The sequence below is a fragment of the Bos grunniens genome, chromosome 9, assembly GCF_055505025.1.
Source record: "Bos grunniens cultivar Pamir isolate PY7600 chromosome 9, Bosgru_T2T1.0, whole genome shotgun sequence".
In the NCBI taxonomy this organism is placed as follows: domain Eukaryota; kingdom Metazoa; phylum Chordata; class Mammalia; order Artiodactyla; family Bovidae; genus Bos; species Bos grunniens.
This window is the reverse complement of record NC_141173.1, coordinates 95,943,673-95,968,216: the sequence shown is the minus strand read 5'-3', so window position 1 is coordinate 95,968,216 and position 24,544 is coordinate 95,943,673. Positions and strand designations below refer to the sequence as shown.

The 24,544-nt window shown below is 52.6% G+C and overlaps 1 protein-coding gene, 1 long non-coding RNA gene and 1 pseudogene across 3 annotated transcripts in view; 1 reads left to right on the top strand and 2 right to left on the bottom strand.

Moving 5' to 3' along the window:
• TMEM181 (transmembrane protein 181) overlaps positions 1 to 23,972 on the bottom strand; it is a 63,262-nt gene extending 39,290 nt beyond the window's left edge. Inside the window, exon 1 of one of the 2 annotated variants that reach the window (XM_086318573.1) lies at positions 23,804 to 23,972. In XM_086318573.1, the coding sequence (XP_086174699.1) occupies positions 23,804 to 23,934 (131 nt within the window). In that variant the 5' untranslated portion in view covers positions 23,935 to 23,972. Of the gene's footprint in view, positions 1 to 6,084; positions 6,201 to 23,803 lie in introns of those variants that run through there. The other variant, XM_086318574.1, reaches the window with a different exon arrangement.
• LOC147366409 (uncharacterized) lies at positions 3,004 to 15,387 on the top strand. Its single transcript, XR_015133372.1, has 5 exons — positions 3,004 to 3,369; positions 4,419 to 4,578; positions 5,361 to 5,440; positions 6,579 to 6,671; positions 15,018 to 15,387. It is a non-coding gene; the product is annotated as an uncharacterized LOC147366409 (long non-coding RNA).
• On the bottom strand, positions 3,534 to 4,404 carry LOC147366410 (S-phase kinase-associated protein 1 pseudogene; annotated as a pseudogene).
• Positions 23,973 to 24,544: the final 572 nt, after the last annotated feature.

Genomic DNA, 24,544 nt, shown 5'->3' with positions numbered 1-24,544 from the left:
CCCCCTGCAGGACAGGGAGGGGGCGCACACGCCTGTCCCCGGATTTCCCCGTGGGTGACAACTGTCTGCAGCGCCCCCAAAACCCCCCCTGTGCTGTGCCTCACAAACGCCAGGTGTTTCCCTGGTTTCCCCCAGGTTCTCATTATTTTCCCTGCTACGTTAATTGTCAACGTGTAACTTCTTTCTCTAATGCGTTGGTGGCTCTGACCTTTGCCCTCGGTGTCAGTGAGCTGGCCAAGGCGGTTCCCAGCAAAAGCCTGCCCTGGGGCACCCTCAGCCAGGGGACAAGCCCGGATCCCGTCAGGGCCGCCGGGCACTCCGGAGCAGCCTACGGCCAACGCTCCTTTGCCCGCTAAGCACTTCTCCTTCCCACACAGGCCTCATAAGAGTTAATAAAACAGCATTAGAAAGAAACCTCGGGGGAGGTGAGCACTCAATGAGCCTCTTTTATTGGCTGGAGCAGAAGGGCCAGGCGGTGGACAACACCTGAGCGAGCAGAGAACACGCTTCAGGGTGCGTCTCTCAGTGAGGCGGAGAGAGGGGTGGGGGGCAGGGAGCACCACGGCTTCTGCGGTGACAAGAGCCCACCGGGGGTGACCAGCACACAGCCGGGAGAAACAGCCACAGGAGCTGCAGGGGCTCAGAGTCACATTTTCTCCACATGAGAGCCAAAGCCAGCCCTGATGTATAGTCAGCCTGCAGACTTCTGTCCCAGAAGATGCCATCACGGATCCTGTCCAGCTCTGACGCATCTCCATGACACCAAAGAATTACCTGTCTTTGCTCGGCTCATCGAGTCATGGTACAGCGGATAAATAAAGACTAAAGCCGCTTCAGGATTACAAACGCTGCTATTTGCTCACCGTATACCCAGGTTTCCCACTGTAGAATTAGAAATGTAGAATCTGGGCGGTGGAAAGGGATGGTCCATCTCTTGGGTAGTTCTCACGTTTCAGTTAAGATTTCATTTTTCTCACAATCTGTATCAAAAAGTGGTCTCATCTCCCAGGGCCCAAAGGGCCGGCCTGGTGCCTGTCAAGCTGGGTTCAAATTCTGGCTTCCCCACTTCCTAGGCAGACGCTGGGTGGGCAACCAGGCAACTTCTCGGGGCGTCAGTGTCCTCGTCCAAAAATCAGAGGTGGGCAGAATAATACCCACAGGGAGGGAGACAAAAATGGAACTCTCAGAAGAGTGTGGTAAGCACAGAGGAAGGACTCGACCGAGTTAGTTATGAATAGGAATGGTTGTGCTTGTGCCCTACCCTCTACTTTTTCTTAAAAAAAGAAACACAAAACAAAAAAAACTGTTTTCATCCTCCCGATGCCCCTGAAGATCCACTGTGTAATATCGCCCCTTCTCTGGATCAGAGAGCCCACCCAACTGCAGGAAACACATCAGGTATGTTCCCTAAGCACCTACCTGGGACCCAGTCAGGTCTCCCTGTGAGGCAGGTATCATCAGCCCAATTTATAGATGGGAGAGCAGAGGCTGGGGAGAGTATATACCCGCCAAAGTCCCAGTCAGCAGGACACGAGGTGGGATTTGAACCTACAAGGTTAGAAGTGGAAAGGAGACCCACCACTCTATGGTAGCCTCACCAAACTCCCCATTTTAAATGACCCACCATTTAATGGGGTTTGAGAAGGAGAATAAGAATTCTGAAATTTCTTTTTAAAAAACATTTTTATTTATTTGGCTGTGCGAGATCTTAGTTACCGCACTCGAAATCTTAGTCACAGCATGTAGAATCTAGTTCCCTGACCGAGGCCCCCTGCACTGGGAGAACAGAGTCCCAGTCACCGGACCACCAGGGAAGTCCCAAGAATTCTGAAATTTCAACCAACCAACCTGAATATATCACAAAAAATTATCCTTATTCCAAAAGGCCATTGGGCAGATATTCAAGGCCCAACAATCTCAAAACGTATTCTGACGAACAATGTTCCAAGCTGCTCAGGGAGCCACGAATTCACATGTTATCCTTGCTTGCCAGGCCACACCCCCAGGGACACAGACCCAGGAGCATGTTGGTCAGGTCATCGAATACCCTTTCCATGGCAAACTGAGCAAGGAAGCAGGCCCCGTGCTAGGCAGCCCCCAGCCCAGAGGTTAAGAATTGCAGGCTCTGGAGGCCAGCAGCCCGGGCTGGAAGGCCCTTGCCCCACTGACCAGCAGGGTGATTTGAGGTGAACCACTTCACCTTCTGGAGCCCCTAATTCCTGAACTGTAAAATTCAGGAAACTGAGGGACCCTGCTACCATGGGCTGCTGTGATAACGAGGTGAGTTACGAGGGGGAACTTTGCGAATGCTCAGTCAGGGCCAGCTGTGACTGAAGCCGGGTGCATGAGCCCCAAGACCGTGGGCCCTGGGGCCCACTCCCGGGCTTTTGTCCTCCGTGGCCTGGAGAAACTCGCCTGGACTTCCCTGCGCCTCAGTGTCCCCATCTGGAAAACTGGGATAAGAGAAACCTCTCGACAGGAACGGAGGCGATGAGGGTTACGTGGAATGACAAATATGAAGCGCCACACGAGCACCTGACCCACAGTAAACGCCTGTCATCTCTCGTTAGTCCAGAGACGCTTCCGGTTCAGAAAGGAGACCATCCTAAGGGACGCAACTCTAAACAGCTCTACAGTTGAACGAACAGGACGCCCACCCAGGTCTGCTGTCCCCTAGGGCCCCAGGACACTCAGAAGACCTGGGACACAGCCACCACCGCAGGGCTCCCCTGTGCCACCCGCTTGCTGCTGCAGAAGTCTGAATAACACATTTTTTTTCTACGCTTAAATGCACCCAGGCGGAAGGAGACTTGCAAAATACACTCTTCAAAAACTGGCCATAAATGCCAATTGAGACACACACAAGGGGCGACCTGATGGAAACCATCAGAGAAATGGCCTGCGTCAGAGCAAAGCAACAAATGAACCTGAGAAATCTCAGCCACAGGTGTTCCTGTTAGTCATTTTTAGCAATAAATTGAGACACTCCCTCCCCTGTCCCGCACTTAACTCCCAGCACCTCTCGCTTCCCTAGTACTACCAGAAAAGGAATGTGTTTGCAGGAAACTTAAGCATAAAGCTTTAAGAACTGGGAACACTTTTTTTCTGACTGGTTCTGATGGCAACCTCTCCTGACCTTTTAAAAAGAATAGGCTGGGACGCACCTGAGCAGAGGGGTCAGGGCAACAGCCCTGCGTGAGTGCGCCCAGCCCGGAAGCCTGCTGCAATCGCTCTGCTCGCTCCCAGTCTCCCTAGCCGGTTCTTGCTCCTGGCTTCTCTTCCTGCCCTTGTCCCTTCTCACCTGTGGTGCCGTGGGTTCCTCGTCACATGTACCAAGAGCAGTCTGACCCCACCAGGCACTGGAGTCCTGTACGTGCTTTAGATTTCCGGGCTTTTTTGGAGAGTAGGATTTTTTTTTTTTTTGCAAGTTGCTTTATTTGCAATGCCAACTTTAAAAGTCACTAAACTAAAATTAACTGGACAATAAACTAGGTAGAAATTGCTTTACAAAAAGGGAAAGCCCAAAATGCCACTTTCCATAGGGATCCCACAGTTCAATTTTATTCAGAGCAAAGAAAAGGAACTTTTGATCATTAGAAGAAACTGGGCCGCAAGGTTGGGAACTGTACTGAAACTACACGGGCGATGAGACAACATCCTGCTAATACAGCTGACTTGCTGCTGCATTCGCTGCCTGTTTTTTCTAATGTTAATTATAAACAAAGCAATGCAACTGGTATTTGGAATAATCCTTACAGTGTTACGGCTTCCGACGTGAAAGTTCACTTCTCCTCACACCACTGGTTCTCTTGGCATACCTGGGCTTCCCCTTCTTGAGTAAATCATTTCTGACATTGAATGTCTTTCGCATCTCCTCAGTTTTCCCCTTGATCATATTAGCAAGTCTTGCAGGTAACATCAAGCAAACCTTTAATGTCTAAGTAGTTTGCTGCCAATATAAGCTCAAAGAGTGTCCCTTGGTCAACTTTCAGGAATGCTTGATCCCAAACAGGTATATCATCTGCTCATTTTCCTTTGTTCTCATCATCCTCAGGAGGAGGAGGGTCATCCTTGTGGTGGGCGCACCACTGAACGACCTTTTCTAATATTGCTGCATTAACATTTGTCAAGGGGAATGGATCATCATCTCCTTCATCACCCATTCCCAAATCTTCCAACGTAGTCTCGATGGTCACAGACTGTTTTGCGATTTCAATATCAACTTTGAATATCTCTCCATCAGAACTCTGTAACTTAATGGAAGGCATGGTGTCAGGTCTCAAGGAGATGGAGGGCCGAAGGCTGAAGTCGGCAGGCTGGCGGCGTCAAACAGCAAAACTGAAAGGCGGAGAGCAAGGCCAATACAGGCGGAAGGTAGGATTTTTATTTGTTGCCAAAGACGTTTTCCTCATTTTCAGGTCTGTACCGTTCTCAGCATTGGACGGTGGTGGCCAGCTGACCTCTGTATAAGCAATCCTGGGCCCCCTGCTCGACAGGACAGCATCTGGTGGCCGACCCTCTGCAGGAGAGCGACTCTAAGACTCGGGCTGCCTCGCTGTGCAGGCCCAAAGAGATTCGGTACGTGAGGACCTCGACATGCTCCTTGTCACTAGGCCACAGGGTCACAATTTCACAGTGTTCTCAGAAGTGCTGTTCACATAACTGGACTTGCCTGGTGGCTCAGATGGAAAAGAATCTGCCTGCAGTGCATGAGATGTGGGTTCGATCCCTGGGTCGGGAAGATCCCCTGGAGGAAGAAATGGCAACCCAGTCCAATATTCTTGCCTGGGAAATCCCATGGACAGAGGAGCCTGGCAGGTTACAGTCCAAGGGGTCGCAGAGAGTTGGACAGGACTGAGCAACTAACACTTTCACTTCTCACTTCACAAATGAATGTTGCCCCCAGAGTTGGGCAGAGGCAGTACCGCTATCCTACCTCCCTCTGGGGTTTAAGTAAAAGGAAGACCTTTCAAAGACTGTCTGGACCTGATACTTATGCAAGTCAGGTTTCCCATGTTGAGCTAAAGTGATCAGGTCAGAAACTTCTACACAAGTAGGAGGAAAAACCTATCCTTGCAACACATGTGTTTGCATTCAGGCAACACGCCCAGATCCTGCGTCTCTATGTCCACAGAGAAATGAGCAAAAGTGCACTGCAAACCTTTCAGCCTCTAAAACCTCAGACACAGAGAGACGCTCTCACAGTCCCCTCTCAGGTCAGCCTTTGATTGTGGGGACCTGCCCTCCTCACCTCCCATCACAGACGCCGCTCCCCACCCCAGAGACACAGGGACCCCCTTCTCGCCACCGTTTGCGACTCAAATACTAAAACTTCTTTCAAATTCTCTCTCCTTTTCCAGATGTCCCCTGAGGAACACCCAGGTGACTCTGTGGCGTCAACTGCAAGCTTCAGGGACGGCGTCTGTGAGGCCATGAACAGGTTTTCTTACTCATTAAAACCCCTTCACTTCACAGAAGTAATAAGCCTGAAGTCAGCAGACTGTAAAACTCGTAAGCCTCCTGTCCCCCACATCTAAAGAGGCTTGCGGCGGTCTCCCAACGTGGCAGCATCATCAAAGAGCCCACGGAGCGCCCCGCCCTCTACCTGGCGCTTGGACAGAAAGCAGGGATGAACAGAGCCTCGGCCCGGGGCAGGGGGTCACCGCCTTTGCAGGGGGTCACCGCCTTTGCAGCAGGAAGGCCGGGCAGGGGCACCAGTTGGGGGACAAGGCACTTCTCAGCCATCTCCATAGCGCTGCGCTGGGGAAAGACGGGGTCACCCGGCTCCCCGGGGCGAGCAGGGCCTTCCTGCGCTGCGCTCGGCCGAGTCCCGCCCTGGAACCCTGACCCCATCTCGACGCCAACTCCAGCCGGGCAGGCGGGCCCGTAGAGCGGCCCCTGCGCCGAGTGCCCGGCACGAAGCGCGGGCGGCACGCCCTCCCCGGGCCCCCGGGCTCCACGTGGGCGGGGGTCCCGCGGCCGGCCTCCCGGAGCCGGACGGAGGAGCCCCAACTCCGGGCCCGGGGGGACCCAGGGACTCCCCGCCCCGCACCCACCGCCCCCCTCGCCCGGGCCGGCACTCACGGTTCCATCGCGGCGGCGCGGCCCTCGGCGCCGGGCGGGCTCGGGGCGCTCAATGCGGCCGCGGCAGGCGGAGCCGGAGGGACAGCGGCCCGGGGAGCGCCGGCTCCCGGAGACTCGCCGAGCGCGACGCGCGGCCTGGTCACGTGCGCGGAAGCGGCTCGCCGCGGGGAGGGGCCGCGCCGGGGAGGGGGAGGGGTGCAGGGCTGGGGAAGGGACAGGGGTCCGGGTGAGAGGGGCCGGGCCCGGGAAGGGGGCGCAGGCCGGTGGACGGGTGGGCAGCCCTGGCAGGCCTAGCTTCCAGGCCGCTGGGAAGGGTCCCCGCGGCGCGACCACCTCCCCTGAGCCCCTTGAGCGCCGAGGCCGGCCCCTGGGTAGGAGGGGTGGAGGGGGGTGTCAGACACGGGTTCACAATAGAATGAATGAAGGACTTGACTCTTACCCCTTGCGCCCAGCGGAGGGAACAGCACGTTAGTTCAGCCACCCTTTCCTTCCAGAGCGTCTTCATCTCAGCGTGAGAATGGCCGTGGGAGTCCAGGAATGCCCTCGGTTGTCTGAAAGGTGTCTGCATAGACACCCATGCCTGTGTGGTAAGTCACTTCGGTCGTGTCTGACTCTGTGCGACCCCAGGGACTGTAGCCCACCAGGCTCCTCTGTCCATGGGGAGTCTCCAGGCAGGAATTCTGGAGTGGGTTGCCATGCCCTCCCGCATAGGTGTCTGCATTTTTCTGGCGAGGGGGTCTGTAACTTTCCATTTTCACAAAGAGGTTTGTGACCCCGAAGATGTTAAAAACTGGGGCAAACCTCTGACACACCCAAGTGAAGAGGACAGGGGAGCTTTTCTGGTAGCTTCTCCCACAAACCTTTTCTGAACTACGACTACCAGAGCGTGCAGGTTTTCTGTCCCAGGACAAGCACTCTCAGGAGGGATGTGTGTGGGTCCCGCCTCCCACAGAGCTGACAGCCTGACCCTGCAGGTCACCGTTCTGCTAAGGCGCCCGGACAGGAGCAAGTGTTCAGAAACATCGCAGTCTGAGTTGCTTCTACACAGTGTGGAGACATGAGCTGACCAAAAGCACTTTCTAGATTTAGCATCTTGCCTCACGGTTCTAAAGTTCTGAAATCAAGAACAGATGAAGATATTTCCAGACCCTCTTTGGAGCACTGGTTGAAATGTCCCCTGAAGGTCCTGAAATGCTGCTGGGGGCCGATTTAAACGAGGGAAAATGAAAGACTCCAGCTGCCTTCCTTGTGCGTTTCTCATTCGCTCACTAAGCTGTTGACTAGCTTGAAGATACCAGCATGAACACTCAGCCCCTGCCCTCATCAAACTTAGAGGCAGAAGTATTAACAGTTACCAAAGAGAAGTGTGAGGAGCACCTACAGTCAGCGGGGGTGGGGGTGGGGTGGAAGAGAATGCATGGTGTCCAGCCTCATGGGGTGAAGGTTAGAAAGCTGGGGTGGGGTCGGGGTTACCAGGCAAAGCAACAGCCTGAATCCTGGTAATTAGGACAAGAAATTCCATTCACACTCTGAATCTGAAACTGCGATTCCTAAAGGAATAACAAAAGACTATCTCCCGAATTCTTTTCATACACTCTCAGAGGGACAGGGTTCTTCCTGACAAGACCAGGAAATGTGAAGGCGGCGTAGCTGCAGGGACTGGTGGGGCAGCAGTGTCTAAAGAGGGCAGCTGCCACTCAACGCTTTGAAGAGTTTGACTTCAAATGAGAGTTTTCAGGTGACAGCCTTCCGATTCCAAAACGTTGCAAACTTGTTCAAAAAAATATTTTAATCTCTGAGGATGAAACCAAACACGTTGGTGGCTGCATTTGCCCAGAGAAAGCTGGCTTTGAGCTCTCAGTTGCAGCCAGGCTTATCGGGTATAGCAATGCCTGCTTGGAGGACTGGGCCAGCAACCTCACCTCCCCGAGACATCCCCACAGACCCCCTGCTCTCTTCCGATGACTCCAGGTCTTAAAAGAGTTGACATCTTTGAGGCCCACACTGCCTCCTGGTAACTTCTCCAGGAAGTGGTCCTCCCTTGAGCTGTGGCCCTGCGTCACTTCCATCCTTCTTATCCTCACTCATCTGTTCTTCCAACCTTAACTGAGTGCTCAGTGGGGGCCCGGCATGCTTCTCAGCTCTGGAAACAAGGCAGAATCCATGGGCAAGTCACCGTCCTCCTGGGACTAACCTTCTAGTGGGACACAGCTGAACAACCAAACAATTACATCGTTAGCACTGTGATGGGAGAGGAAACGGAAGGGTGCCGTGATGGTGTCTGTGGCCAAGGGAGCTGTGTGCCAGGGTTTGGAGGAAGCTGGTCTGTTGCTTAGCCATCCCTCACATCCCTCCACATCCTCCTCCAGGTCCCCCTCCTCCGAGCGTGCTGCTGTTGGGCACCTCCCTCGTTAAGCTCAGAATGAACACGCTGCAGCTGAGTCTGTGTCAGCCTGAGAGTAAGCACGTGGGCAGCTTCCACCCCTTGGGTCCAGTACTCCATTCTCAGGTTGTCCCCTCCGCTCTCTGCTCAGGTTCATGCTCTCCAATGAGAATAACCAGCAATTGCTGAGCACCTGCAAAGCCTAAGGCCTGTAAATTCTCTTAACAGCTTGATGAGTTACCAGTGGTCATCATCCTCATTTATAGACAGGAAACAGGCCTGAAGAGGTGAAGTGCTTTTTCTCAGCAACTGTTAGAAAGAACCCAGAAAGACCTGACCCCAGCGTGGGACCTCCAGTGTTGGTGTCTCATGCATTATTGAATGTGACAGGGATGCAGCGTGACCAGCTGAGGCCGGATGCAAATGGGCCACCAGCTAGAGTCTCTCTAACCACAGAGACACTCTGATGCAAATGAGCCCCCAGCTGGAGTCTCTCTAACCACAGAGACAGCCCACATTTGTCAACCTTGTTCTTATTTTAAAACCTTCTAAAATCCAGCTGTAGTATATCCACAGTATTCCCCAGTAATCCTATTTAATTTGGAAATTTGACCCATGGGAAAATGAGTATGTATGTATTTGAAACTCTGCTCTGCTATGCTAGGTCGCTTTAGTGGTGTCTGAATCTTTGCGACCCTACAGACCGTAGCCTGCCAGGCTTCCCTATCTGTGGGATTCTCCAGGGAAGGATACTGGAGTAGGTTGTCCTCACCTCCAGGGAATCTTCTGGACCCAGAGATCGAGCCTGTTTCTCTTGGTTCTCCACCGCTAGCGCCACCTGGGAAGCTCATCTGACACCCTGCCTTGCTGATCTGGGTCAAGAATATCCTTTGGAGAAGGGAATGACAGTCCACTCCAGTATTCTTGCCTGGAGAATCCCATGGACAGAGGAGCCTGGCAGGCTGCAGTCCATGGAATCGCAAAGAGTCGGACACGACTGAGCGACTAACACTCCTACTAATACTACCTGCTTCAAAAAGGATCTCGGTGTCACGAATAAGATTGGTCTGATACCACTTCTTCTTAAAAAACCCTACTCAGACCTGATGTTCATTTCCTAACGGTCAGTGAACCATTTCTTTTAAATAATCTCCTTCTAGAATAGGACCGGAGTCAAGCCCACCAGCCTGCAGCATGCTGAATCCCACTCACAGCTGTTTTTCAGAGCTCAAAGCAACAACTCAAGAGGCCCATCTGCAGAAGCTGTGCTACCCCAGGAAATCAGCTATCTGCTCCAAGGGACGCAACTCATTTCCCAGCTTAGCAAGGGACGTTTGTCTAGCATTTTGTACATACTCTGTCATGGTTTCCTGGACTTTTTGGTTAACAATAACCAGTGACAGCTAACACTGAGTATTCATGCTCTAAGTGGGCCCCCAGTTCAGGAAAAGAAACGGTGTAGTCCAATTCCTCCTAACCTACTGTCTTAGCTCAGGCTGCCTCAACAAAATGCAGAGTGACTGGCTTACGAAATAGAAGTCTATTTCCTCACACTGCATGCGTGTGTGTTCAGTCGCTTTAGTCGTGGGCGACTCTTTGGGACCCCATGGACTGTAGCCCCCTGCCAGACTCCCCTGTCCATGGGACTCTCTAGGCAAGAATACTGGAGTGGGTTGCCATGCCCTTCTCCAAGGTTTCCTCACCTTCTAGAGGCTAAAAGTCCCAGATCCAGGTTCTGGCCAATTTAGTTTCTGATGAGGGCTCTTCCTGGCTTGCAGACAGCCACCCTCCTGCTGTGTCCTCACATGACCCTTCCCTGGTGCAGGGTCTCTCCTGTCCCTTCTCACAGGACACAGTCCTGTCAGACCAGGGCCCACCTTCATGACTTCTGTTGTCGCTCAGTTGTGTCCGACTCTCTGTGACCTCATGGACTGTAGCCCACCAGGCTGTTCTGTCCATGGGATTCTCCAGGCAGGAATAATGGAATGGGTTGCCGTTTCCTTCCTCAGGGGATCTTCCTGACCCAGGGATCGAACCTGCATCTCCTGCATTGCAGGCGGCTGCTTTACCACTGAGGCTCACTTAACTTTTAATTACATCCTTACTCCTAATACAGCCATGCTGGGAATTGAGACTTCAACCTAGAAACTTGGAGGGGGTACAGATATTTGTTCTCTAACCCTCCTGAAGCCGTGAAATTAAAAGACTCTTGTTCCTTGGAAGAAAAACTATGACCAACCTAGACACCATATTAAAAAGCAGAGACATTACTTTACCAACACAGGTCCATCTAGTCAAAGCTATGGTTTTTCCAGTAGTCGTGTATGGATGTGAGAGTTGGACCATAAAGAAAGCTGAGCACCGAAGAATTGATGCTTTTGAACTGTGGTGCTGGAGAAGACTCTTGAGAGTCCCTTGCACTGTAAAGAGATCCAACCAGTCCATCCTAAAGGAAATTAGTCCTGAATATTCCTTGGAAGGACTGATGCTGAAGCTGAAACTCCAATACTGTGGGCACCTGATGCAAAGAACTGACTCATTGGAAAAGACCCTGATGCTGGGAAAGACTGAAGGCAGGAGGAGAAGGGGATGACAGAGGATGAGATGGTTGGATGGCATCACCAACTCAATGGACATGAGTTTGAGTAAACTCCGGGAGTTGGTGATAGACAGGGAAGCCTGGCATGCTGCAACTCATGGGGTCACAAAGAGTCGGACACGACTGAGCAACTGAACTGAACCCTCCTAAGTGGCAGATTTCTTGAAAATTTTTTCTGACCTAGATAATACAGAGAATATGGAAGAATTAATTCCATGCCAGCAACTTGGTAAATGCCTACTCTTTGTTCCAAGGCAGGAAAACCTCAACCTTAAGTCTTCCTTAAGCACGATGACAGTTGATGACGGTTGATGTTTAGCAACACCTCTTGGCCTGTGGCCTGACAGCTCCTGGACAGCCCTGTGCTGCTGACTTATCTTCCCTGCAACAAGCAGAGGTACTTGCATGAGCCGCTCAGTTGTCTCCCCTGCTGCCTTCCCAGGACTGCCCCGCCCCATCATGTGTAGGCGGGAGCAGACTTCCCAGCCCTCTTGTTGCATCACGTGTGGGTGCTTCCTTCTCAATGTCTTCTCTACTCCTAAGAACTGACAATTAGAAGCAAGGGTCTAACTCTTTGGTTCAAATGCTTTCTCTTGTTTATCAAGTTTAGTAATGCCGGGAGCGAGCTTCCCAGGTGGCTCAGTGGTTTAAAAAAAAAAAAAAAAAAAATCTGCCTGCCAATGCAGAAGACCTGGATTTGATCCCTGGTCTGGGAATATCCCATGGAGAAGGAAATGGCAACCCACTCCAGTATTCTTGCCAGGAAGATCCATGGACAGAGGAGCCTGGTGGGCTCCTAAGAGTCCATGGGGTCACAAAAGAGTCAGACAAAGCAACTAAACAACAATAACACCAGGAGCACAGAAGTTCTGCCTGGCACTAATTGACAATATGAGGCTATTGTTTTTGTTGTCTTATTATAATTGTACTTGTTCCCAGGTTTCATTGCTGTATGACAAACTACCCTAACCTGAAGTAACTCTGTTGGTTTCCTATTGCCACAGAACAAATTACCCAGGGCTTTGTGGCTTGAAACAGCATCTATTATGTCTCAGTCTCTGGGGGTAGGAAATTCCGGGTGCAGCTTAGCTGGGTCCTTGGGCTCAGGCTCCCTCACAGGCTGCAGTCAAGGTGTCAGCAGTGACGGAAGCCTTCTCAAGGCTCAACTGGGGAAGGATCTGCCTCCAGGCTCACAATGTGATTGTTGGCAAGATCTGTAGGTCACGCTCAGTTCCTTGTCACTGGGGCTCCCCACAGGACAGCTTACGACGTGGTAGCTTTGTTTCCCCCGACTGAGCAAGTGAGGAGAATCAGAGTGAGAGGGCAACGGAGGTCAGTCTTCTGTCACCTAATCTCACAAGCAGGATCCTACCACCTTTGCTCTGATCCTTCCGTTATCAGCAGATCACAGGTCCACCCTGCACTCACAGGGTGGGGAGCTTGCCAGGGCGTAGGGGGCAGTGGGAGCCATCACAGACGGCGCCTCCTACGGTGACTTGAGACAGCAGTTGGTTCTCTCTTGTGGTTCTCTGTTGACTGAGCTCAGCTGGGCGGTGCTTGCTGGTGGTCTCCCTTGATAATGCACTCAGATGACATCTGGGGCTGTAGTCACATGATGGCTCGTCTTCGCTCTGCTGGAGGCATGTCTGGTGCCTGAACTAGGCTGGCTGGAAAGCTGGGGGCTGGCCAGGCAGTGTTCCTTCCTCCCTGTGGCTTCTCCATGTGGCTGGCTTGGGCCCCTCACGGTCTCAAGGAAGCCGGACTTCACACATGGTGGCTGGTTTCTCCTGGGACAGATGCTCTAAGACACCTAAGCTGAAGCTGCAGGGCTGCAGTGACCTACTCTCAGGCGTCATTCAGCATCTCTACCACCACGTTCTATTGGTGAAAAGAGAGCCAGAGCCTGCCTGGGTCCCAGGGCAAAGGACAACAAAAGAGCATGAATCCTGGGAAGAGAGGCTCTTTGGGGTACCATCTTTGGAGTTTAGCTACCATAGTCTTAAAGTCCACAAACAAACATGTTTGCTTCAACTCTTTTCTTCATCTCGAAAGGTAAGATAACTGTACACAGAACCTTCAGACTCACTTTTAAGTTTCCTACCATGCTAAAGAGTTTACATGTATTATCTCATTTTCTCCTCTAAGAGACCATTAAAACAAATGCACTCTCTTGCCTCAGTACCTGTTGGTATTTGCAAAACTGAAGACTAGTGAGTCTGCTGGGGCCCAGTCCTGATCCCACACAAGCAGCTCAGCACAGCCCTGACTCAGGGCCCCCAGGTGCCCCTGCTTACGAGGAATTAGTGTCACCACAGCCTTCACCTTCTCTGCTTTTGGTAGTTGGAGGGTTTTTCAGCATCAGTCCCAATCTGTTAGACTGATGGCTCAGCGGTAAAGAATCTGCCTACCAATGCAGGAAGATGCAAGAGATGCAAGTTGGGAAGATCCCTAAAGAAGGAAATAGCAACCCACTCCAGTATTCTTGCCTGGAGAATTCCATGGAGAGAGGAGCCTGGTGGGCTACAGTCCATGGTGTCGCAAAGAGCCGGACATGACTGAGAGCCTGCGCTGAGCGTGCACACCTTGCACTCTCAGTGCTTGACCCCTGCATCCCCCACCATCTCCTGTGAACTTTCTTGGTCCTCAGCGTCCCAGGCCTGACACCAGCCTGGTAGAGACACAACCCGACACAGGTACTGAACAAGTGACACAACTGGGTTTGTCAGACGACTGGTGCTACACTAGCGTGTTCTCTGAGAGTGTAAAGAAAGGAGGACACCTTCCCATGGAAGGAAAGCGAAGGGGGTTGCAGGGCAGCAAGTGCAGCCCTTGGAGGTGGGAGGGCTTCAGCTGGGAGACTGGTCCTGGTTTTCCTGAGACTTTCCCAGGTTTAGTACACAATGCATGCACGTGTGCACACACACACACACGGACGAACATGTACACGTGTGTGCATACACGCATGTTCACACGCATGTGCACAAGATGCACATGTGCTATCCACACGTGTGCACATGCATGCACATATGCACATGCGTGCACACACACACACAAACACACGGGCACACACACACATACCCTTTTCCCAACTTGAACCTGATAAGCGTCAGGCAGCTCAGGTCACAGACAAGACTGCAGACATGTCTTCTGGGGAGACCGTCCCTGGGGTACCCCCTTCAGACCCACAGCTGTCTTGGTTTTAGAGCCAGGGGGACTCTGAGATGGTTCCACAAGACGTGCTGATTCCAAGACGGCAGCAATGGCTCCAAGTCAGGACTCAGTCCTCCTGACTTGCTCATCAAACATTCCGCTGCTGGTTTAGAAAGTATGTGCAGGGAGGAACCTAAGTCCACAAGAGATGCTGGAGTTCTAACCACCGGTGCCTGGGACTGTGGCCTTATTTGAAAATAGGGTCTTTGCAGATGATCAAGTTAAGATGAGGTCAGAGTGGGCCCTGGCCCAACAGAGCTAGTGTCTTCTTAAGAGAGGGAAATTCGGATGATAGACAGACGATCTGAAGACAGACAGCCATCTATGAGCCCAGGGACCTGCGGGGCCCCCAGAGTCTAGGAGAAAGGCCTGGAATAGGTTCTCCCTCATAGCCCTCAGAAGAAATAAACCTGCTGCCATCCTGTTCTCAGAATCCTGACCTCCAGAACTGTGAGACCATAAATGTCTGTTGCTTAAGCCCCCAGTTCGTGGTACTTTGTCACAGTGGCCCTGGAAACGAATCCAGAGCCCCAGGGTTCCTGTTGCAGGGACAAGGCACGCTTCAAGCCTTGGACGTCCTGCCCCAGATCGGAGGCCTGTTCTCCTCTTGCAGACGATGCTCTTTCTGCTGCACAAGCTGAGTCATCACTGCAGCTGAAAGACGGGCCCCTGGAGAATAACTGGGGTGCTTAACACCTGCTCTGCTCTCTAGGAAGCAAATATCTTCCTCTTTTCTTCTAGGTTCAGGGCAAGATGTAGCATTGAAGAAAAAAAAAAAAACTCTGCTGTGTGGGTCATAGCTCTGCTCACGTTAAGATGCACATAAAAATGAAGCTGGGGTGAACCGCTAGGAAGAGCCCTGATAAGCACATAGCACCTTGTTATTGAATCCCCATGCAAGACAAAAGGGAGCAGCCAGTTCAAGGCATTCTGGACTTCCCTCAAGCACAGAGTCGTGCAACTGAAGCACCAAATGACGAATGAGTGCCCCCGCGTTCACTGACGCAGCCCAGCAGGGGGCGCGAGACTCTGCAGCAGCTGTGGCTCTCTTTGCTCTCTGTTGGGAAAAGCCTGGCCAAGAGGAAAGCAAAGCTACAAGAAAAGAGAAAAATTGAGCCCCTGTGACATTTCTGAGTTCTTAAATTTAGTTGGGCTAAGTTACATCTGTCACTGGACTTTTTAGTTAAATGATCCAATAATTTCCCTTCTTGCACTGTGCAGTGTAACTTGAAATCCTATCACTTGGGGCACAGAAAGAATCTAAACCCTAAACACAGACAGGGAGAAGCCAGAAAACAATGACCCGTACGGTACAGACATCAGGGAACGTCGTCACCTGAAGGGCTGCGTCATCTGAAGGATGTTTATAAACTGGAAAAAGAAAACAAATACTCAGGGACACTGCCAAAGCTGTCTGAAAATGTCCCCAAGGGCTGCTGAGCAATCCAAGATGTAGGCCCATTCTGGGCCCCTGAGAGCAAGACCAGGACCTTCTAATGAAAGTTACAGGGAGATGAAATTTGTCTAGAGACAGAAACATCCTCATTTTTAGAGTGACTTTTAAGTTGACACAGGCAGAGAGATTACCATATTCATGGACACTGAAGGGGGAAAAAGTTTTGCCAATGCAATTAAGGTCCCGTTGGAGAAGACTCTTAAGAGTCCCTTGGACTGCAAGGAGATCCAACCAGTCCATTCTGAAGGAGATCAGCCCTGGGATTTCTTTGGAAGGAATGATGCTAAAGCTGAAACTTCAGTACTTTGGCCACCTCATGTGAAGAGTTGACTCATTGGAAAAGACTCTGATGCTGGGAGGGATTGGGGGCAGGAGGAGAAGGGGACGACAGAGGATGAGATGGCTGGATGGCATCACTGACTCGATGGACGTGAGTCTGGGTGAACTCTGGGAGTTGGTGATGGACAGGGAGGCCTGGCGTGCTGCAGTTCATGGGGTCGCAAAGAGTCGGACACGACTGAGCGACTGAACTGAACTGAACTGAACCTTGAGTATTTTCAGATCCCATGATTCCCCCTCAAAGAATAAAGAGCATATGAGCCTTCATTTAAAATAAACTCCAGATCCCTGTTCAGTGTTATTCATAACTCAATGTGTGGTCCTTGCCCTATTAAGAAACCCTTCTAAAGCCCTTCTTTAGACCCCCTGGAAGTCAATGTGCCATTCCTGGAACAGCCTGTGGCAGCCAGAGATAGAGAAACCAAAGTCTTAACTGCAGAAACGTGAACACTGAAACCTGGAGGCCACGCATCAGACCCCCACGGTGATGGTTCACAGGCAGAGGCGGGGAAGGCGACAACCAACAGGTACCTCCATTCCCATCTGGGACCTCATTCCGGGGAAGCAGGACACTCACGTCCTCCTGGGGTCAGGCAAGGCTGACAGAGGCTGCCCCTGCTGCCAGTCTCCCTCCTGACTGGCTGGTTGGCAAGGAGAGCAGGTATGACATGGTCTTCCTCTCATAGTGACCAGTCCAATAGCAAGGTTAAAACCTGTGGCTCGGGACTTGAATTTATATCTTGACTCCCACCTGCATGTTCTATTTTCTGTACCTTATAGCAGAAAACACCCTCAAATGTCCCTGTTTCTGAGCTGGGATCAAGACACTGTCCCTGGGCCAAGATAAGGACCAGGAACCTCAGAAGTCAGGGAATAACCAGGAGCAGGTCGTGCAGCTCCTTGGGGACCGGGACTCCCCAAGGAACAAAGGTCTGACCCCACATCCAGCCTCTGGGACCCACTCTCACCATCTCCTTCGGACCTGGAAAGCTGCCCGATGGGCAACGAGAGCTGCTAATGCCTGGCTCATAGGATCCAGTGGTACTCAATTCACACACCGGCACTGCATGGAGGAAAGAGGTCACCCACCTGAGAAGGTAATTTCCAGAGATGCTTAGCGCCGTTAATCACAGTGCCATGGCCTTGAGGAAAAGTCGGGTCCATTCTAAGCTCAGACAGTAAACAGGAAGAGACTTTGCCTAAGATGCGTTGAGACCATGTAGAGGACAAGGTGTCAGAGGAGAACGTAAAAGAAAGTGAAAGTCGCTCAGTCCTGTCCGACTCTTTGTGACCCCACGGACTATACAGTCCATGGAATTCTCCAGGCCAGAATACTGGAGTGGGGAGCCTTTCCCTTCTCCAGGGGATCTTCCCAACCCAGGGATCGAACCCAGGTCTCCCGCATTGCGGCAGATTCTTTACCAGCTGAGCCACAAGGGAAGCCCAGGGAATGTGAAGGAAGGGCATCTTTGGGGCCCCTGGAAGGACCAAGGAGCTGTGAGAGAGAGTCCCAGCCCCGGGGGCAAATCCTTCAGGATCACACTGGGTGAGGGCCACTGAAAGGGGCCACTGGATTGATGCTTCGAGGTCCCTGGTGACCTGGGCTAGGGCGGCTCCAGGACAGGTGTGGCGAGTTCCCGGGTTTCGGGGCTGATGGAGGAAGAGGCAGGACCACGAGGTGGCAGTGTTGCACAACAAGCTTTGCTGGGTGACGCTTGGACAGGCTGCATGAGGGGAGGTCCCTCTTAGGAGGATTCCCCCCACCCCTCATCCCCCAACCCCCGGCCCTAGACCACTACGCAGCACGGGGAGGGCAAGGAACTCCCAAAGGAGAGGGGGAGGAGGGAGGGGCCCGTGTGTCCCGTGGTGTTGCTCACAGAGCCCAAGGGGGTGGCTCCCAAAGGGGAACACGAGTCATGGTCTTTATAGCCATGGGGTCTGTCACAGCGATGCTGCCTCAGTGACTAGCAGATGCTGGGTGCAGTTTCATAGGTGTGCAAAGCAAGGACTCTGAAAGGCTCAAAGTATGCTTGTTCGTGCGTGTGCTGAGTTGCATCAGTCCTGTCTGACGGTGACCCCAGGCTCCTCTGTCCGTGGGATTCTCCAGGCAAGAATACTGGAGCGGGTTGCCATGCCCTCCTCCAGGGCATCTTCCCGACCCAGGGATTGAACCCACATCTCTTATGTCTCCTGCATTGGCAGGCGGGTGCTTTACCCCCTGCGCCACCTGGGGAGGCCGTGCTTCTTTGGGCTCTATTTAAATTTTGAGCATTTGAGTTGGGTGCCAGTGGGAGGGAGTCAGGGAAATAAGTGAAGAAACAAACAACATGGGAGCCAACTTGCGGGGACCACCTTTAACCTGTTTATAGAACAACAGGACGGGTGGGGCTCGGGGGGGAGCCAGACCAGCATACGCTGGAGAGGACAGCAAGGTTGCTCCCAAAGGAGCCAGGCAGAGGGAGGGAGTCAGAGTGGGGGAGGGCAGACCTTAGAACAGGGGGGTGACTGACAAGGTGGATCCCAGAGCGGGGAGGGGAGAGCCATTGGGGAGGGATGCTCCCTGGGGGCGTCACACCAAGACGGCGGTTGGGACGGGGCGCCCAGGGGTCGCTGACTTGCTCTGGCATCACTGCTCACACATCCGTCTGCTCAGGCCCGTGGGCCTCGGCCCATCTGACACCTGTATCTTGTCCCAAAGAGACAACAACAGTGCCAGCTTCCCCCCACGGAGCCAGATTTGTACCCAATTCTAAGCTCTCAAACGTGTAAGCTTCATGAAATGATCCTTCTACCTTTGAAATGATGGCGCTGGAGAAGCTGGTTCTAACAACGCACGTCTCATCAGCGATGCTTATCATTTCCTCCCATCAAAAACGAAACAAAAGACAGAGACATCAGTGCTTAACAGTCAAGAGTTGCCTCGGGTAAGCTGAAAACAAGGAGAAAGTCAGCTGCTGAAACGTGAATATTCACATCAGGACCCAAGGGACAGCGTAAAGATAGGCAGGTTTGCCTTAAGTGGGAAAAAAATCGTTCTCAGACCTTTAAACCTGACTGCAACCTGACCAGATGTTTCAATCCAAAAAAGAAGACGAGTCAGCCTGGGAGCCTGGTGAAGGCTGAATCAGCAGAGGTGACAGCGGACCGTGGCTCTGAGCCCTGAGCAGGGGAGGGGGGGCCTCGGCTAACACCCCGAGACTTCTGTCCGGCTGGCAAGTCCGTCCCACCAAGGAGGTGCATGCTCCAGGCTCGCTCAGCTTGATGCTCGTCAACCTTGCCCTCACACACATAGCTTCTCTATCGTGGCTGAGGATCAGCCCAGGACGATTAAATCAGAATCCCTGAGGGTGGGGCCTGGGCCTCGGCATGTTCAAAAGATCCCCCAGGTGATTCCAGCTCTGAGCAGGCCTGATCTGATTAGGTCCCCCAGCACTGACTCCATGCCCACCACTGCCTGTGTTCTCAAGGTCAATTAAATAATGGCATTCTGATTCTGCACAGTGGACCAGAGCTTGGTCAGTGTGAAGCCTTCACTCAGCGTGGTTCTTCTCAGTTCATGGGGTCACAAAGAGTCGGACACGACTGAGCGGCTTCAACTTTCACTTTCTATTGTCCTTCATGTGTCTTTACCCTTTAGCCTTCATGCCATGGACATAGCTGACTGCCTACCCGACATCCATTCTCCACATCTTCTTCTAACACAAGGGAGGAGTCCCTTAAAGAGCTAAGTCTTGGGGAACGGGCTCCCCTTCAGCTTCTGGGGCACTCACACTTGCTAAAGTCTGATGCCATCCCCTTGCCAGCCTGTGTTCAAGAAAGGACAAGGGGCCCCGATCTAGTCAATGAGACACAGGAGCTGGTGTTCTTTAGAGCTTTCTAACGAAGCATAACACACACACAGAAAGTACATGTCACGTGCGCATGCTAAGTCACTTCAATCGTATCTGACTCTCTGTGACCCGCCAGGCTCCTCTCTCCATGGGATTCTCCAGGCACGAATGCTGGAGTGGGTTGCCATTTTCTACTCCAGGGGATCTTCTCGACCTAGGGGTCAAACCCGCATCTCTTGCATCTCCTGCATTGGCAGGCAGATTTTTTTACCACTAGCATAACCTGGGATGCCCATTCTAGTATGGAACAAGCCAAATTTATCTGTCCTACTGTTATGAGTATTTGGCTGCCTTCCAGTTCAGGAGTATTACAAATTGTGCCGCTATGAACATTTTAGAGCACGCCCATTGACAGACATGTATATGTCTGTCGGGCACATACCTAAGAGGAGATGCTGGGCCAAAAGGTACGTGCATGTTCAGTGTTAGTATACACCTCAAACTATTTTCCACGGTGACTGTAGCGGTTTAGCGCCCATCTGTAGTGCAGGAAAATTCCATGTCCTTGTTAACACATGTCTGTTTTCTTTGGTACCGTTTGGTGGGGGTATAGGAGAGATTCTATGACTTTTGCTGTGGGCTTCAGTTATTCCTCCTCTTTTAGAGAGCTATAAATAATGATGAAATAAATGTTGCTTCCAGAAGCCTCCTGGGTGAGGATGCCCCAGAGCATCACTTCACTGGCCAAGAAAACTCAAGCCCAACTTGATGGCCCCTGTATTTTACACAGGTAAAGTAATAACCTGAGAAACAAGGATGGACCAGCCAAACGGCCACAACAGATTCCCTGAGAGTCGAGCTCTAAAGGGTCGACTCCTTTATAGAAAGCTCTAAAGGGTCGACTCCTTTATAGAAAGCCAGCCAGTTCTCCCCATGAATATGAATGAGAAGCAATAGCCCAAAGGATTATTAGTGGCCAAGTACAGTCAATTGCTCAGAGAAGGCAATGGCACCCCACTCCAGTACTCTTGCCTGGAAAATCCCATGGATGGAGGAGCCTGGTGGGCTGCAGTCCATGGGGTCGCTAAGAGTCGGACACGACTGAGCGACTTCACTTTCACTTTTCACTTTCATGCATTGGAGAAGGAAATGGCAACCCACTCCAGTGTTCTTGCCTGGAGAATCCCAGGGACGGGGGAGCCTGGTAGGAGGCCGTCTATGGGGCTGTACAGAGTTGGACAGTCACGACTGAAGTGACTTAGCAGCAGCAGCACAGTCAATTGCTACCACATAAACAAAGAAAGGAATTGGTAGACATCACTAAGCGGGTATCAACGGTCAGTGCTTCACCTGATGGTTCAGGCTGGTGGCTTTGGCTTTTCTGGTGTCTGTACTGGAAACTATCTTTAGTGTTAGCTTCATAAAGCACTTGAGCCTCACAACATCCCTGCTTCATTTTTCTGATGTGAAAACCAATCACCAGTGAAACTCAAACATTTCCCAAAGGCCAAGGGCATTAGCAAAGCATTAGGATTTCAGACGCCCAGCTTCCTGTTTTTTTCACCCACATTATGCGGCGCCCCCTTTCCTAGTATAGCTGTCATCTCTCATTTTGTGAAAATGACTATGAGTCCTTTGATGACACGGCTGCTCTTTTACAGTGATACCAAATTACATAGCAAAGATGCAAACAGCCATGCCACCTAACTGAGGGGCCAACCATCTTCTGAAAACAGCATTAGCAAGCTCTCTCCTTTCTACACTCTGTTATGGGGGTACTGTCATCTACATGAGGCAAATCCTTGGTCCTCCAGGGAAAAATAGCCTGGTAATTTTTAGTCATAAATCTCTAATGAGGAAATGAAGATGGTGAGAAGGACAGGAGCAAAAATTATAGTAGCAAGTTCATCTTCCAGCTAGACAAACACAGGAGCTGTTACTACCAGCTTTCCAACTTAGAAACCCAAGAGTATTTCACCTAGCTTTGTAAAGGTGCAACTCATAGATACAAGAATTCAATGGAGCAGGGGAAGTCAGTTCAATGACCTAAACATCCCCTCACTAGGAAACAGCCTTTGTGATTCAGCCTAATCGACACACAAGATTATAAAGATTCTGCAGTAAACTTCTTCTCAGGCCAGGGCGAGGGGGCAGAATTCAGTGTCTCCTTCCATCTAGAGTGAATTCATGGTCTTCAAGATCCAACTCAATCAATGAAGTTACTCTGGGAGCAAAAATTTAAATGCTTGTACAGGACAGGCAACCGAACTGCTCACGTCACTTAAATCCTCCGATCGCATCACCCTGGAATTCCAAAGAATCCCATATTTCGTAGTCTTGCCTTCAGTGTGCTATGACTGGGCCCTGAGTATCTCTCTGACCGTTTTGCTCCAAATGTGTTGGTCTGTTCCTTGAACATATCATGTTATTATGGCTTCAGGGGCTTTGCACTTCCTCTGCCTCTTCTGGAACCTTCCTCCCCAGATTATTGTCTAGTGGGTAGAACTCATTCCTCCCTTCTCAAACATCACCTTCTCAAAAGGCCTTCCTTGCCCACCTTCTCTGAGCAGCACCCCATCACTCTATCATGCCACCTGGTTTATTATCTTCCTAGCACTCACTGAAGCCTGCACTCACTTGTCAATTACCTATAAGCCCCATGACATCAGGGACCCATACGGTCAGATCTCCTAGATTGTGAGGTTCATCTAAAAGCTACCCCATATGATCCTGAGATTACATTTTTTTAAAATGGGCTTTTCTACTCAGTCATTTTATGACAAATACATTAGTCAGCAGTATAGTGCCAATTAGGCCTGGGGGAAACCATTAGGCTTTTGAAAAAAATCTGATGATAAATGTGATACGTGTTCTCCAGAGTACCTGTGAATACATACATATGAACTTTAGCCAGAGTGGACTGTACAAAAATGAGTACCACCGCTTCAAAGATAGCTGTGCAACACAACTGCCGTCCTCAAGCACAGAGTCGGTGAACTGTCACTAGAAGGCTCACCTTAAACAAGATTTCTGGTTCAAGCTTCCCATTTTACAGATGAGAAAGCTTGAAGTGCAGAGTTAGCAATTAAGTTTCTCAGGGTCAGGGAGATGGGTTAATAACAAAATCAATCTAGGCTCCAGTCTCCAGACTCCTGAAGGGTCCTTTCACTTCGAAGGCAACACCCCAGGTAATTGTAGCCACCAGAAGTGGATAAAGGCAAAGCGCAGGGAGGAAGCTGCGGGTGCTCACAGCTCTCAGGCCGGCTAGAGGAGAGGGAGACGGAGAGGAACAAAGACGAGCCCAAACCCACCGCTGCCTGGGGTGCTGAGCACCGTTTCCCCCTGCATCTTCCCCTTGGTGCCGCCCAGCCCTGAGGCCCTCGGCCCCCAACCCTCCGCAGCAGCCTGGCCTCGGGGATTTCCACCAAAGCCCCTGGGGCCTGAGTTCCTCGGAGGAGAGGCCAAGGCTCTCCCTGCAGCCCTCGAGGGCGAGAGATGTCATCGCAGACCAGGTCTGGGCAAGGCCTGAGCGAAGGCCGCGGAGGGTGGAGGGGTGGGGGTGGGGATGGGGGGACAGGAAGGGCAGGGAGAGGGAGGAACTCAGCGGGGACCGAAGCCCCCTGGGTCCCTTCCTCAGGACTTGAGGGTCTCGGCTCAAGAACGGAAAAAAAGCTGTCCACTTCAGCTCCCTGGAGCTGCCCTTGACCCCCAACACGCGAACGCCGCAGCCCACCCCGCCGGCCTGCTGCCCCTTGCCGGCGCGGGGTGGAGGGGGCGGAGAGGGCGGGTCCCCGCCGGGCCCCGGAGCTCAGCTCGGCCCCGGGACAGGGGTCAGCGGGGGCGGGGCTGCCCCTCGCCTGGCTCCGCCGCCTCCGCCCGCCGCGCGGCCCGCGCGCCCCTACCGGTAGTAGCGGTCATCTCGGAAAGGCGTGAGGTCCTCCTTGAGCTCCCGGTACGCCTCCTGGAGCCGCTTGCACAGGTGCTTGAGCTCGCTGCAGAGCGGGGGCTCGAAGGCAGGGTACTCGGTGTCCATGCCCGCGCCGCCCGCCCGCGCCCGGCGCCGCCGCCGTCCGCGCGAGCCCCGGCGTCCCCTCCTCCCCGCCGCTCCGCCCTTTGTATTGCTTCCTTCGCCCCCTCGCTCTTCCCAGCTCCGGGGACCGGGGGCGGGGGTGGCCAGCTGGGCGGGACCGAGGAGCAGAAGCAGGTGGCGGGGGAGGTGGGGAGGGGGCGCGCAGCACGGTGGGGCCCGGCGCGCTCAGGGCGCCAGCCACGGCGCGGGGAGCCAACCCCAGGGAGGATGGAGATGGGGGTACCCGCCCCGCCGCCCCGCCCCGCCCCGCCGAGGGGGGCCTAAGGAGCGGAGGGTGCCGCGCCCATCGGCCGCCGCCCAGGGAGGAGAGGGAGTGGACCGGGGTGGGGGTGGGGGAGGCCAACACAAGGTCATCTGCCGCCCAGGACTAAAATAGAAAGGGCTACCCTTGCTACTGCTCGGGTGGGGAAAGGGAATACGCTGGAGGTGAAAACTGAAAGGAAACTGAGACTTGGGGACGGGACCCAGAGCCCCTTTGATGTAAGGTCAAAGGCTGGAGCCGGGCATCAGTTCAGCACCACGGACAGCTCCCGGAAAGCCTTTTTTCCACCCC